This window comes from Scardinius erythrophthalmus, assembly GCF_964197995.2.
Source record: "Scardinius erythrophthalmus genome assembly, chromosome: 24".
NCBI lineage: Eukaryota > Metazoa > Chordata > Actinopteri > Cypriniformes > Leuciscidae > Scardinius > Scardinius erythrophthalmus.
The window spans coordinates 18,135,265-18,150,631 of NC_138244.1; the positions used below are offsets into that span (position 1 = coordinate 18,135,265).

Genomic DNA, 15,367 nt, shown 5'->3' on the forward strand with positions numbered 1-15,367 from the left:
CACAGTTACAGTTGTTCTACTCTGCGCATTGCTCATGAGTCATCTGTGTTTTACTGTGTTATGCTTAGTGCACTGTCGCCGCTATGCGTTGAACTGTTCTCTATTGAGTTGTGTTGCCCTGTATAACTGTCAGTGCTGCATCCTCCTCATTATTTTGCCTGGGATATGCAAATTCTAGCAAGGTCCAGATGAGCTTGCTATTGGCCAGTTTCGGCCTATCAGGGTAAGGGGCTTGCTTTGACAGTCTCGCCCTATCAGATGATCGCATTCCCAGAAGGACGGTTATTGGTTGTGGGTTCTGTCAGTCTCAAGTGGTATGTTTCTCCACGGCGGGATTCTATACAGTTCCCATATACGACATCCGTAATGTCGAAGTTCCGCCTTGATAGGGAACGTCTCCGGTTACTTTCGTAACCTCGGTTCCCTGAAAGGCAGGGAACGAGACATTACGCTAGCCGCCGTGTTCGCTTCAGATTTTAGCGTTTTTCGTTATTCTGATGCAATTGGCGCGTTTAATGCAATTTATACTGCCAGGTGTCTTGTCAGTATTTGCATATTTTGCGTCAATTGGCCAGCTGTGTCAGCTGGCGTTAGCCTATAAGATTTCAGCAGATGTGAAGAAGAGAGGGAGTTCCCATATACGACATCCGTAATGTCTCGTTCCCTGCCTTTCAGGGAACCGAGTTTACGAAAGTAACCGGAGACGTTTTCTAAAGTTACTCACTTTTGGACGTGCCTGATAGTCCCTCCGACTCGAAATAAGTCAATGTTACTCCAGTAACTCTGACAATTCACTGAACTGAGACATGTTGTGCTGAGAGCATGCGTGTACTACCGAACGTACAGTCAAGTACAGCCACGGTCGCTTTGGCCAGGTGGTATTTATAGCATAGCTAGAGCATTTTATTGGACAGAAGATGTGATGAGAAGCTGAAGTCCGCGGTGACGTCATAAAAATCCGTGATCCATTTTAGCGGAAGTGAGATACTGTAAGTTTTGAATGCTTATATCTCCTAAATGCGAATTTTGTCAACACACCAGCTTATTCATAACCTTAAGGCTAACATATTCATACTAAGCTAAAAAACTTACATTTTGATTTCAGGGGGCCTTTAAGCAGAAAATAATGGCTAGTTTCAATTTATTTTTATATTCATTTTTTTTGCATTTATATTTGGTCACATTACATATGTGTATAAGTTAGCTATTTTACAACTATTTTGAATATGGCTCATCCTATTAGATTTATAAGGTATTACCGTTTTGAGTCTTTATTTTTGCTGTAATGCCAGACTTATTGTTATGAATAATCTTAATATTGTAGTTTACATCCAAATAAAACAAATTATCTTTTTTTCCCAGCTATGAATTTATAATCATAAAAAAGACTTTTATTTAGAGCGCAGTTCAAATAAAAAAAGGAAATCAATTTAGATGAAGTATCTTTCATTTGTAAATTGTATAATCTGCAATTATTATTATTATTATTTTTTTATAATTGTATTTATAATATAGGTGACCCTGGATCACAAAACCACAAAAGTCACAAGTCGCACAGGTTTATTTGTAGCAATAGCAAACAATACATTGTATGGGTCAAAATTATCGCTTTTTCTTTTATGCCAAAAAGCATTAGGATATGAAGTAAAGATCATGTTCCATGAAGATATTTTGTAAATTTCCTACGGTAAATATATAAAACATTTATTTTTGAGAGTGAATGCTGCACAATCGCGAACATAAATGGACAACTTTAAAGGCGATATTCTCAATGTATCGATTTTTTTGCACCCTCAGATTACAGATTTTCAAATAATTGTATCTCGGCCAAATATTGTCATATCCTAACAATCAATAAATCAATGGAAAGCTTATTTATTCAGCTTTTGTATGATGCATAACTCTCAATTTAAAAAAATTGACCCATGTGACTGGTTTTGTGGTCCAGGGTCACATTTAATGAATATATACTACATTATATAATAATAGTAATAATAATAATAATAATAATACAGTAATAGTCTGGTTGTTATGCATTATAATAAGTTTTGGGTTAAATTTCTAGCACAAGCAAGATTAATTACCACAAGACTTTTTTATGCTTAAAAAAAAATCCTATGCAAAACTCAAACTGCATTTATTTGATAAAATAATACAGTAAACTTATTTTTAATAACTATTTGAATACATTTTAAAATGTAATTTATTCCTGTGATGGCAAAGCTGAATTTTCAGCATTTTTACTCTAGTCTTCAGTGTCACGTGATTCTGTGAAATCATTCTAATATACTGATTTTGTGCTCAAAAAAACATTTCTTAATATTATTATAAATGTTGAAAACAGTTGTGCTGCTTAATATTTTTGTGGAAACTAATTTACGGGTTTTCAGGATTCTTTGATTTACAAAAAGTAGACATTTGTACCAATATGAAAGTCTTTATACTGTCACTTTTGATCAATTTAATGTGTCCTTGCTGAATAAAAGTAATAATTTCTTTCAAAACTTTTACTGACCCTAACCTTTTGAATAGTAATGTATCTTGCAATATATAGCCTACATCATTTATATAAAAAAAACATACCATACACACACATAACAGCATACCTGGGGAAATCCTCATCTTGCCACTCCTCCTTTAGCTCCACACCTTCCATTCTCAGCCGAGCTTCTGTGGTCGCCACTGACTCCTGGTGCTCAAAACTGAAGGCAATGATAATAAAAGAATTAATCCATTAGCCAAATGTTTTGACTTTAAAACAACTGTAATTCATATTCTGTTATTCACTCACTAAAAAAACCAATACATTCGAGTTGAAAGAGTCCAGAATTTAAAATCCGATATTGGCTGATAGTCATTCATCACAGAGCTCAAACTGCTGTAGTTACTGAGAAATGGTTGAAAAGGCTTAATGGTTGAAAAGGCCTAATAAGACCACTGCACATTAAGACGGAGTGCATAAAAAAATCCATATGGGCTTCTTTGGTGCGTTAATCTCAAATCCAAAGGTATGTAAACTATTGAGGACTTCACACACAACAAATTCTGTTACGAAATAAGTTCTTTTACAAATGGAAGTAGGCGAAAGAGTTTCACCTTCTTTGGGGAAAGATTTGGGTGGTGACTTTGAAAAAGCCTGAAATTCTTGGACTGTGTTCAAAGTTCAATGTGTTGATGTAAAGAACAAACCCGCTCTAATTTCTTGGAAACAGAGCAGGTTCAGATGCCCTATTTACTAGAACTAAAGTCATTTCACAGCGAGATCATTGGTAGGACAGGACGCTTCCTCAAGGGTTGTTTTTTTATATCTAATTAACAAACACTAGATCCAATGTTTGAATACATCTATGATGTAGACTGTAACAGAAGAGCAAAAACCACAGAAAAACAAATTCATTCTCATGAGATGTGTTCAGGCTGAAACTTAAAACCATAAAAAAACATTTTTGTTACTTGAAATAAAATAAACGTTAACTGAAATAAAATAAAATATGCAAAAATGTATTTTATTTCAGCTAGATGCCAAGGCAACATTTTAACTTGATCTAGAAAAAAAATAAAAAAAATAAATAAAATAAATGAAAAAAATATATAGTCTTTTTTTTTTTAACACTACAAAAAGACAAACTTTAATTGAAATTCAAATAATACTAAACACTGGACTGGAATAGTGTACTGCTTAAAACGATATGCAGTACACAATTTCAAACAGTAGTAGGCCAATATAAAGTAACATTATACATTAGTCAACATTGGAAGTGGATCAAAAAAGTTCATCAAAGTTGTTCGACGAGAACGGGTATTGTTCAAAATTCATGTATAACTTTGATGAAAGGGTTTGATCCACTTCAAATGTTGACTAACATTTGTTGAAAACCGTATTTGGGTGATTTTGCAAAAAAACATTAAACAAGCATCAAATTAAACAGAAAAAAGTACAAAAAAAGAATATAAAAACTATGGCAGAATTAGTAACGGGGTTGCAAATAACAGGTGGTAGCTAGTTTGGGAGCAAATGTTTGTTTGAAGCGGTGTTATTTTAGTTTATACCATGGTCTGGGTGAATACTCGATTCTGATTGGCTGCAGGGTGTCCATTAATACCTGATAATGGACACCTCGTCGGGCATTAACCCTTACATAATTTATATACTATTATGGCAGTTAGCTTTTTTCATATTTTTCGTTTCAATTTAATTTTAGTTTGTTTATGTGTTTTTGTCCCTTTTATTAGTGTTTTACTTCTATTTACCTTCAACTTATTTTATTTCAGTTGCCAAGACAATTTTTTTTAAGTTTTTCTAACCTGAAGTTAAGTCCAGGTTTTTTCGTGTAATACTTACATTTTAGTTTATTTTCAAATGAATATGATGAACTAAATTTTTAAAGCATTTATAAATCTAGGTTTGATAATAAAAAACAAAATCATATTTGAAGAATATGAGGAATTTCTTCCCGCTGAAGAAAACAGCTTGTGTGTGCGTTTTGTGAGTCCAGGTTGTTATGTCTTCCGATTTTAATGAATGAGGCACAGCAAAGGAGTCATTCATCCACCAGCTGTTTAGTCATTTGAAAGAGAAGCTTGCGCTCAGATGTGAGGGGGAGACGTGGACACTGGTTAACTGTGGAAGGGAGCTAATTGCCATGCCATCCATGTGGTGTCCGTCATACTCCTCCAGGGGGAATGCCACCCTTCCTAGAAGAGATCTGCAACAGTTCACACTGTTCGAATGGGACACAACGCCGCATGCTTTCTCATGTCACTTTGCTAAAACTAGTACGACATAAATAGGAACACACAAAAATATGTTTTTCAAAGGGGGCCAAAACAACTCTGGACTCCACTGACTTTCACTGTATGGACGAAAACTACAGTATGAATTTTTTTTTAAATATCTTCTTTTCTGTTTATGACATACAGCAGCTCCTAACCGTAAATTTAGGTAGAGCAGATTCTGGTTCTTAGCACTAGTTTATGTTTAACATTTTGTAACTTTATATTAGGGATGCACCATATATATCGGCCACCATATTGGTATCGGCCGATACACCTATGTTCATTAATGTTGTTGTTATCGGTCCGATAAGAAAATCTGGCCGATATAATAAAGCCGATAAATAATGGATTATTTCCTTCAGATGCGCACTGTTCGCCATGACGTTTTTGAATTGCTTGAAATATGATTGGAATCACTTCAAAAAAGGAAAATATGGTTAAAGGGTTAGTTCACCCAAAAATTAAAATTCTGTCTGTAATTACTCACCCTCATGTTGTTCCAACCGCGCAAGACCTTCGTTCATCTTCGGAACACAAATTAAGATATTTTTGATTAGCCTAAATCTGAGAGCTGGATCACTCCTCCATAGGCTGCTAGGTGACCGAAACTTGCTGACTCAGAAAAGTTATTAAAGAGATCGTTATTATAGTCCAAGTGACTACAGTGGCTTAATCTTAAGTATATCAAGCGACGAGAATACTTTTTGAGCGCAAAAACAAACAAAAATAACGACTTATTCCACTATTCATTTCCTTCTCTCTGGGCCTCGTAGTGTTTTTGCGCTGCGCGTCTGTGTTGCACGTCAACACGCATCACACACATGACCAGCTTCGGCCAATTGTGAGCCTACGTGGTGACGTGTAACACAGACGCGCTAGCCAAAAACACTACGTTCGTTTTTGCGCACAAAAAGTATTCTCGTCGCTTGATATACTTAAGATTAAGCCACTGGAATCACTTGGACTATATTAACGATCTCTTTAATAACTTTTCTGGGCCAGCAAGTTTCGGTCACCTAGCAGCCTATGGAGGAGTGATCCAGCTCTCAGATTTCATTAAAAAATATCTTAATTTATGTTCCGAAGATGAACGAAGGTCTTAAGCGGTTGGAACAACATGAGGGTGAGTAATTACAGACAGAATTTTCATTTTTGGGTGAACTAACCCTTTAAGTGCAACATGTGCAGAGCAAGTCTGTCATATAGGCTACATAAAATTAGAATGAGAACATTATAATTGTGTGCTTGGGACGTGGATTTTATTGGGGAGACTTTTTTGTAATCAGGCCCTCAAAAATTCTATAAAAATTTGGATTTAGATTTATCGGCCAATGTATCGGTTATCGGTTAATATAAAGAATTATCGGTATCAGCCAAAATGTTCATATCGGTGCATCCCGATTCCCTACTTTATATTCTAATCACTGAACACCCAAAAAATAAAAATTTGCTGTTTATTTACTCACCCTCAGACCATTTAAGATGTAGGTGACTTTTTTTTTTCAGTAGAACAGTAACAAAGACTTTTAACTGAAACTGTGGTCCATGGCTGATTCGCATAATGCAATTCAATGGCTTACAGTCACTTTGAAAAACAGACAAGGGCATAACAAAATTAATACCTGTGGCTCAAGATACATTGAGATCTTATGAAGAGAAATGATCGGTCTGTGCAAGAAACAGATTTTTATTACCTGTAATCCACTTTGCAAACGGTCCATTGCGTGTTCACATCAGTCTTTATTACAGGTAATAATGTTGTTTCTTGCACAGACCGATCGTTTTGCTTCATTAAGACCTCAATGTATCTTCAGGAGCAATGGGTATTCATTTTGTTTTGCCTTTATCTGTTATTTTTTTTTTCACTCTCAAAGTGACGGCAGCCATTGACTTGCATTATACAAATCACCAATGACCAGTTTCCGCTCAAAGTCTTTGTTACTATTCTACTGAAGAAGAAAAGATAACCAGAGGGTGAGTAAATTACCAGCAAATTTTCATTTGTGGGTGAACTAACTATTAAATCAAACCTGTCAAGTAGAATCACAGATTAGAATATGATTAATGCTAGTGGCACACAGAACATTAATAATGAAAACTATGTACACACTTGGCACAAAGAACATGATTGAATAGACTGAACACACCTAGAGTTTGTTAAGAGTAAATAACCTGCAGGCATTCCTTTTGCATGTAGCCACTCTTTACGTGACAATAACAGCACAGAAAGAAAAGGCACGAACAGGGTGCAAAATAAAGTCTGAAACTCAAAAATGAAGTTTTTTTAACCTTCAGAAAATGCTGATCATCATTGTTTTTCTAGGATTTTAAACCCTGTTACCACAATTTGGTCTAAATAGAAAAAAAAAAAAAAAAAAAAAAAATTCTGCAATGTTCTAACAATAATCATGGGAAAAAAATGACAATAAAATTGTTAACGGGTTTGCATAACCTTTCCACCCCCTCCCCTCCCCCCTCAGATTTACACATTTCAATTAATAGTAAAATTCCATCAAATTGGATTGAAAAATCCTTACGTATTTTGAATAACTAAACAATTATTCAGTTTAAGGGGAGATTCAGACATTTGATAAACTAGCAAATTTTCCTTCCATGTTCACTTCATGGTAAATAACAGTTTATTTGATCAAACTACTTCTCTCAACAAAACCATTGATTTGTTTTTTGATGACTAAAAAACAGTCATGGGAGACCAAAGTGTACCGTATTCAAGGACTGTATCAGTGAGTCTTAAAACAATGGCTGCGTCCAAAATCGCATACTCTCTAGATTAGTTACTTATTTTGAATAAAATAGTAAAATTAGCTAAAAAAGTATGTTCTATTATAGTATGACTGTAATCTGATCTGAGCATACTACATTCGCCATGCTGTCATTATCACGTGACCTACGGTGTCAGTTGCGTTGCTTCACAGCCATTCAAAAATCCTCCCCCATTGCCTCATGGGATAGTAGTGTCCATCGTATGCGCACTTCAGAATCTCGCCGGAAGTAGTACATCATCCGGATACTGTTTGCCTATCTTTTAAGAGTACTGTGAATTCAGACATACTATTCTTGTCACATACTGTTTTCCGCCTACTATTTAATAGGGAAGAATGCGATTTCGGGTGCACCCATAGTGTCCTGCCTACCCAGACAGCATTTGTTTTGAGACACAGAGAATGTTAAATTCGGCATGAAAAGTAATTTGTTATAGTCTTTTCTTTCACCATTGTGATGTGTATCCATATGTAACTTCTCAAACAAGAATAAAATGTAGGGCAGGACTTGATTTTGTTCATAGGGAATTGATTGGATGTTTGTGGTTTGCTATTGGTCGATCTCATGTGAGTGACAGGCTGTCCCGCCCTCACGCCAGTAAACACGTCATCATCAGAGAAGAGATGTCATTACAAGAGGGAGGGGGTGTTATTTTGATTAAAGATTATGATGGCACAGATAAACCATTTATAATAAACACTGCTATATTCCATAAAAAAAGAAGGATTGCCAAATATGATTTCACGGGGACTTTAAAAATACCTTCCATTGTGTTCAGCTGGTGAAGAGAGTGTGTGCACAGGAGTTGAAGTCCTCACGCCTTGTTTTTGTCCATTGTCTGGACTCGCTGCTTCCTGCGGTGGATCTCCCGCTCCTATCCCACTGTTTCCATTCGCCAGTGGATTCCCTGGTATGGAGTCCTCAGGTAGCTCTTCCCCAGTATAAACCGATGGTGATGATAATGATATTGGGCCACTTATATTTCTGTTTTCTTGCGTCTCAGATGTCCAGTTGGGTGTGTCTGATTCGGGATTACTTTTGTTAGCGTTCATATCACTCGAGTCTGTCTGGTTTGAGACTTCTTCTGCCGCTATTGCATCTGTGGCCATGATCGATCACTTCGGGGGTATGTGATCGATTATTATCGATCAGCAAAACAGAAGAAAAACAATCCTTTGCACGAAAAACAAACCTTAATAATAAACCAATCAGGACTTTACATAGTCTAATATAACGTTATCTCTGATTAATATCAATAAATATAATAGATTATGTTTAAAATAAGAGCGTTTATGTGGTTATCAAGTAAGTTGCAAAACAATCTTGCCCTTTTAAGTAAACTTCCCGATGAGTGTGTGTTTTTAGTGCGCAGTCAGACCCTTTTCCTCTCCTGCTTCCTTCCTAAAGCACAACGGCTGTCAGTTTAACGGATTTAACGGTGAGATTGCGTGTCGATCATATCAAAACACATGCACATAACACTTAAAATGGTAGATAACGGTCTAGAGGGCAGATTAGGTAGTTGACAAACTCTGCGGATCCATCTTATCTGTTGCTTTAACCGGCCGTCATTCTCCTTTTGGAAGTGTCGGGTAAATTAAGGTGAATTCTGACTCAATAATACCAAACTTCCGGGCCTCATTCAAAATAAAAGTCTCCCGGTTTCTACACTAAAAGTCAAGAGTGAGCTCAGAAATTAACATTTTTATTTTATTTTTTTAAGTGGAAATGTTTTAGTTGGTGTTTATTAGATTAATGTGGGATGTGAGATGAATGTGTTAGCATTTAAAGGTGGCACCCAATGTTTTTGTAGTTTATCAAGGAGTCAACACAGCAGCGTCGGTGAAGAGTTTGAGATGAAATAGACGTGATGTCCGAAGAAATTCAAGGTAAATATCACGTTTGAACCGAATATTTATTCCCGTCACTTTGTCAAATTATCCGAAAAGTGTAAAACTTACATTTAATTGTGTGTGTATAGGAGAATGCTATTCAGGGAGTTCTAAACAAAGGAGCCTGTTTCGAGATGTGGTGCAAATTACACTGTTAACGTTAATGTATTTTGCGTAGAATAGTTACAGTGGATATATGATTGTGACTTAATGGATGAGTCGAATAGAGAATAGATGTCATAACATAAGGCCGTCAAGTATTCATCTATTCAAAAGTAATACAGAAGATGGCGGCAGAACACTATAGAAGGACCTCGCTAAGTTTAGTGATTCAGTGTCAACATTGAAATCACAATGTGTTAGAATAAAATTTTATTTTTCGATTAATGTTTTTATACTCCGTGTTTGGAGGTTTAGTAAGCTAAACAAAAAATATAGGCTACAAGTTAATTTTTCCCATTTTTGATGCCTCCAAAATCTGCACAAAGAGTAGGCTAATATTTTTAAGACTGTTTTTACTGTTTTGATTTCTACAATAAAGCTGATTATAAGATATTATAATTTAAGTCATTGATGTTTTAGTGATGCATGTCTACAGCAGAGATGTCTTTTATATGTCAGTTTTCAAGAGCCTCATGACAATGATAACATTGACTTTTAGTTAGGCTGTTCTGAAATTTCAGTTGACTACAGTAATTAGCAGAAATGTGCAAGTTTGAAAGCAATGCTATAATATTATCTCTTAAATTGTGATGCTTTAAATGGTGACTTGCTTTAACAAATCGTCTTCAAATCTTCTTCTCTGCTTCAATCATAGTTGTAAGCTTAAATCTTAATACTCTAATTTAAAGGCACACTGTGGAGAATTTGTGTTTTTGTCAAACAGCGACCCCTAGAGTCGCTGTGGAATACTTGCACTGTCGTAAATACTCCTCCACCCCCCCTACCCTCCACCCTGTACACCGGTACCTGCGTAGGGCATGGAACAGGCACACATAGACTCCGAAGACATGATTATTGCAATTTATCATAATAGTTTGCAAATTGTGCTCGTTTATTTACAACCTCTACGTTAGGCTTATTTATGTCCTGATATTTATGTGAGATATTGAAAACTGTTCTCATGATAATCGCAGGAATAAACGTCAACAGCGTCGTCTGATATCCCTCAGGACTACGTGATAAATACACACCTCACAACACCTGAGTTCAGCTGGCAAACTAGTTTGTGAGGCAAGCTAGGCAATAAAACATAACGCAAAAAACTCGTAAGAGAAACGAGTGTTTGTAAGTCTGTTAACAGCTCTGATAATCGAAAGCTAGCTAGACATATGTGGAAATTATTGGACTGGTCTAATTATCAACAATGAAATGGATGAAAAACAGAAAACGCATGAAGTGGCCAGGTGTAAACAACCCCCATGACAAAAACATACGCACGAAAGCCGAAAACAAACGCTGGTTGGCCTCTCACCTCCAAATTTGAGGAAGTGGTGGGGGAAGTGACGTATGCCGTAAAGCAGACACATTTTGTAGTTCTTTTTGTGCTCGGGTTACTACCGGAACCCCGAAGTTACGCAGTGCCAGTAAAAGCGATACAGACCCCGTCAGGCTATGGCAGACGCGTCATTCAACTTATTGTAAGTCGATGTAACATCACAAGGGTCTTGGAAATATATTATGAAGGTTGAAAAGATACATAGTGTGCCTTTAAAAAAATGCTGTCTATAAATAAAAGTGAATATTTAAACACCTGAATGTACATATATGTATATTTTTTTAAATATGTGTTTGTGTATACGTGTGTGTGTGTGTGTGTGTGTGTGTGTGTGTGTGTGTGTGTGTGTGTGTGTGTGTGTGTGTGTGTGTGTGTGTGTGTGTTAGTGTATATATGTGCATATGTGTATGTAAATCTCTGAAATAATTTTGAAATGTCAGAATCTTTTATGACAATGTCAATATAGAATATTTTCAAAACAACTGAAAATGTCCATATTCAAAACGAGCAATTATGAGCAAAACCCAAAGACTTTTATTATAAACTATAATTATGTAATAATTGTAATAATCTATTTATCGTTACTTATAATGGCATAGGTGTATAAATAGTTTACATTTACTTTTTTTTTTTTACATAACAAAAACAATTAGATAAAACAATCAATATTCCCCCAGGAAGCGATTCATTTAATGATGAAGTCCATGATTTATTGGTCTTGTCTTATTATCAAATGAGGTTACTTCACACTGCACGATGAGAACGAGCAATTAGCGTATGCAAATGAGAGAGGACTCTGAGCTTTCACTAATTTTGTGACAGAACAAAGAAAATTTACAGAGCTTATATCTAAAATGCAAAATAGTCACATTAAAAAAAAATATTGTACCCAAGATATTTTCTTGAATTGGACTGATTTTCATTGCAGCATCATATTAACATAGTTTATATATCTGGATATGGATGCTGTATAATGTCTTGGTTGCTTCTGGCTATGGGCGACTGATAAATGTACCACAGATATCTGCGATGTGTGCTCAGGATCATTGAGTATAATCACTAATTAACATACTGCTATTTGCTCTGTCTGATCGAACGGCCTCATTAAGTAACAGATAATCCCACAATATTCAAAGTTTACAGTACCTTTTTGTTTCCGCTCGCCCAGATGTTTGCAGAGGCTCCGTGCAGGCGTCATACACAAATACAGAGCAGATGCCGACTTTGATGTGTGAATTTGTGCACAGAAAGTGCATATCTGGACCATCAGAATTATCCAGGATGGGATGGTTAGTCGTGGATTTCTCATTAACTAAAGCAAATTTGCTTAACACATTAAATAGCTTGCAAACAAGATGATGTTTTAAAGTTTTTCTCCTTTCTAATTATCAATGTTTGTTGTCTGACTATAAAAGTGTCTTAATTTTCCCCGTACAGATGGACTGAGATATTTGTGATGCAATATTAACATCTCAAGGATGGTGTTGCAAGAGTAAAACACATGAACTATTGGGAAGAATAAAATATTGATTTGCTTGTATGCAAATGAGCTCAAATATGCTCATTCCTCACAAATAACCTCTCCCCTCCTCAAACATTTGGAAACCTGTGTGTGATCAGGAGTGGGCTTGAGAAACTTGAGGGCTTGTGTGTTCAACGGGATTTGATTCCGTTGACATCTGGGGTGAGTGTCTGATTCCCTTTCTCTCCGCCACTGTTGTGAATGTTTCAAAAGCAAACTTTCTTTTTCCTGAGTCGGGGCGTGAGTTCCGCGCGGAGATGTTTGATGTTTTCCTCTTGTGGAGCGCGATGAGATGAAGTGAGTTCTTAATTTATGAGGACATAACAAGGAAGCTATTAAGCAAACATATTTCCCTGCTTCGGCTGGCATGAAAGAGCCACTCAGGGCGAGAAAGTCAGCGCTTTGGTTTTGCGAAAAGATAGGCTAATTGCCTAAATGTTTACAAGTTAGCAAGAGTTTAAATCGCACCAGCGGTTGCGCTAACAAAGCATCATTCAAGATGACCATATATAAAGGTAACAAAAGGAATTAAAAGGCGCCTTTCGGTGTAATACCAAGAGGCTATAACCAATTTAAGCGATGATATTGAGGGATACAGCATCCAATTTCCACAAGTGGGGCAGTGGGAAGTGTTTAGGCTAGTTGAAGTACACGTTTTAATGAGAAAAGACAAAAAAGACTTCATGTGCATGATTTATGCAGTCTGTTTCTAGGAGCACACGCATAATTATTTATGATCGCTGAGCCCGGGAAAGACGTGTGGAGAAAGAGAAACTGGTAAAAAATTCAAAAGCAGAAGAAGTTAAATGAATATTTAAGGGACGATGAAATATTAAGGGGAAACAAATGAGAAAAACATTTAAAACAGCATGATAAATAATAGTGGGAGTTGTCGGGTGGGGAAAAAAAGTGGCTGCCATGAGGCCTTAAACATCCGCGTGGTGTCTGATCCCGGCCTCGGCGATTTGTTTTCCATATGCCGGTCGTTACGGGGGCACGGTCAGCGGACGGGGGTTGGTGCGTTGCAGGGGAATATTAGCTTTTTGTTGAGAGCCGTTGGATGGATGCCATGGGCTAGTCACAATTTAATGTGTCGACTGTTCTGGTACAAGTGGAGGGCAGGACACTGGCATTGAGATGATGTTTTATGCCAGAGGACCGGTGTTCTGACGATAAGTTCGTCAAGGAAAAATGTGTGTGCTACTAGCATTACATTCATGTCGTTTGAGGCTTTATTAGCGTCCAAACCCTAACCCTACCCTTAAAACAATGCAAATATAGTGTAGGTAGCACAATCTGATAGGTATCATCTTTCGTCGAGACACCGGCCTCCACCTGATGAGGACAAATATGAAGAGTGTCAGGATTCAAGTAACTTGTGTGCTGCTTTTAACAACAATATTTGAATGTGTTCCATTATTTCCAGATAAAAGTCCCAATTTTAAACAGAATCTGTGTAAGAATTCACATTTAGGCCTATATACTTCAATTATTTTGTTGTGAGTAAAAATGGAAAACCAACTCAATACCAATGTTTATCATACATGAGTAATCAAAAATATTAATATTACAATAAATGTAGACCACATAATATGCTAAATTATTAACATGATGCAGGAAGTTGAAGTTGAGGTCATGTCATTTACATTATGTGACCCTGGATCACAAAAGCAGTCACAAGTCGCACGTGTATATTTGTGGCAATAGCCAACAATACATTATATGGGTCAAAATGACAGATTTTTCTTTTATGCCAAAACTCATTAGGATATTAAGTAAAGATCATGTTCCATGAGGATATTCAGTAAATTTCCTACGGTAAATATATAAAACATTTATTTTTGTGAGTGAATGCAGCACAATCACGAACATAAATGTACAATTTTTAAGGCGATTTTCTCAATGTTTCGATTTTTTTGAACCCTCAGATTCCAGATTTTCAAATAATTGTATCTCGGCCAAATATTTTCCTATCCTAACAAACCATACATCAACGGAAATCTTATTTATTCAGCTTTCAGATGATGTATAAATCTCAATTTCAAAAAATTGACCCATGTGACTGGTTTTGTGGTCCAGGGTCACATATGTGGAAGAATTTTCACATCCTTTTTAACTTATTTGCATATGGTTTGTTGCATTTTGTTATTTGCAGTCTAAACAGAACAGATCTGTAACCCAATTTTGCATTTCACTGTAATATACATCATATACACAAGATATTCAATATTGTAAGCAGTGTAACTGGAATAGGCAGAATAAATAGAATAAGATCATATAAATGAGTAAACATGAATTTAAAATATTTTTTTTTCTCAATTTGCATTAAGTACTTTGGTCAAATATTTTCTGTATATCATAAATAAAGATTTTTTCTAATTTTTTCTAATTATTTTATCCCAAAGATTGATGTGGCTCTGTGTTATGTCTTAAAATTCAAGATATTTGGCTTGGCAATCAAATTTGACAGATCAGTTAATGTTTTTATGTTGACTATTTTTTTTCTATTTAGAAAGAGTTGGTATGGACATCACTCATATGGGTCCTGTTTTTTGTGTTGTTTTTTTCTTTTTCTGGCAACCGTCATTGGCCTCTTATTTAATTTCCATTTTTCCAGATCTGAAAATAATTAAATCAGCAAACAAATAATTAATTGAGTCAATGAGAACAATTAGTTCAAAGACGCCTTTGAGAATTGGCCATGCATAGTGAATTGGTTAATTATCATACTACAAAATAATTGAGTGGAGGAGCTCTCCGCGTGTGTGAAACTGCGTGAGTAGTATTGACTTCTTTTGAAAATGAGAAGAAACGGTAAGGTTATGGATGCCAAAGGCTCTTCATGGAACCATCGATGCCAATAAAGAAACTTTAGTTTTAAGAGTCTGTCATTTT

The 15,367-nt window shown here is 36.0% G+C and overlaps 1 protein-coding gene across 2 annotated transcripts in view; it reads right to left on the bottom strand.

Moving 5' to 3' along the window:
* The window catches only part of bnip2 (BCL2 interacting protein 2), a 33,032-nt gene extending 23,833 nt beyond the window's left edge, over nucleotides 1-9,199 (bottom strand). The window contains exons 1-2 of one of the 2 annotated variants that reach the window (XM_081356205.1): nucleotides 8,323-9,199; nucleotides 2,607-2,702 (exon numbers count right to left, since the gene is read on the bottom strand). In XM_081356205.1, the coding sequence (XP_081212331.1) occupies nucleotides 2,607-2,702; nucleotides 8,323-8,669 (443 nt within the window). In that variant the 5' untranslated portion in view covers nucleotides 8,670-9,199. The remainder of the gene's footprint in view (nucleotides 1-2,606; nucleotides 2,703-8,322) is intronic. The other variant, XM_081356206.1, reaches the window with a different exon arrangement.
* Nucleotides 9,200-15,367: the final 6,168 nt, after the last annotated feature.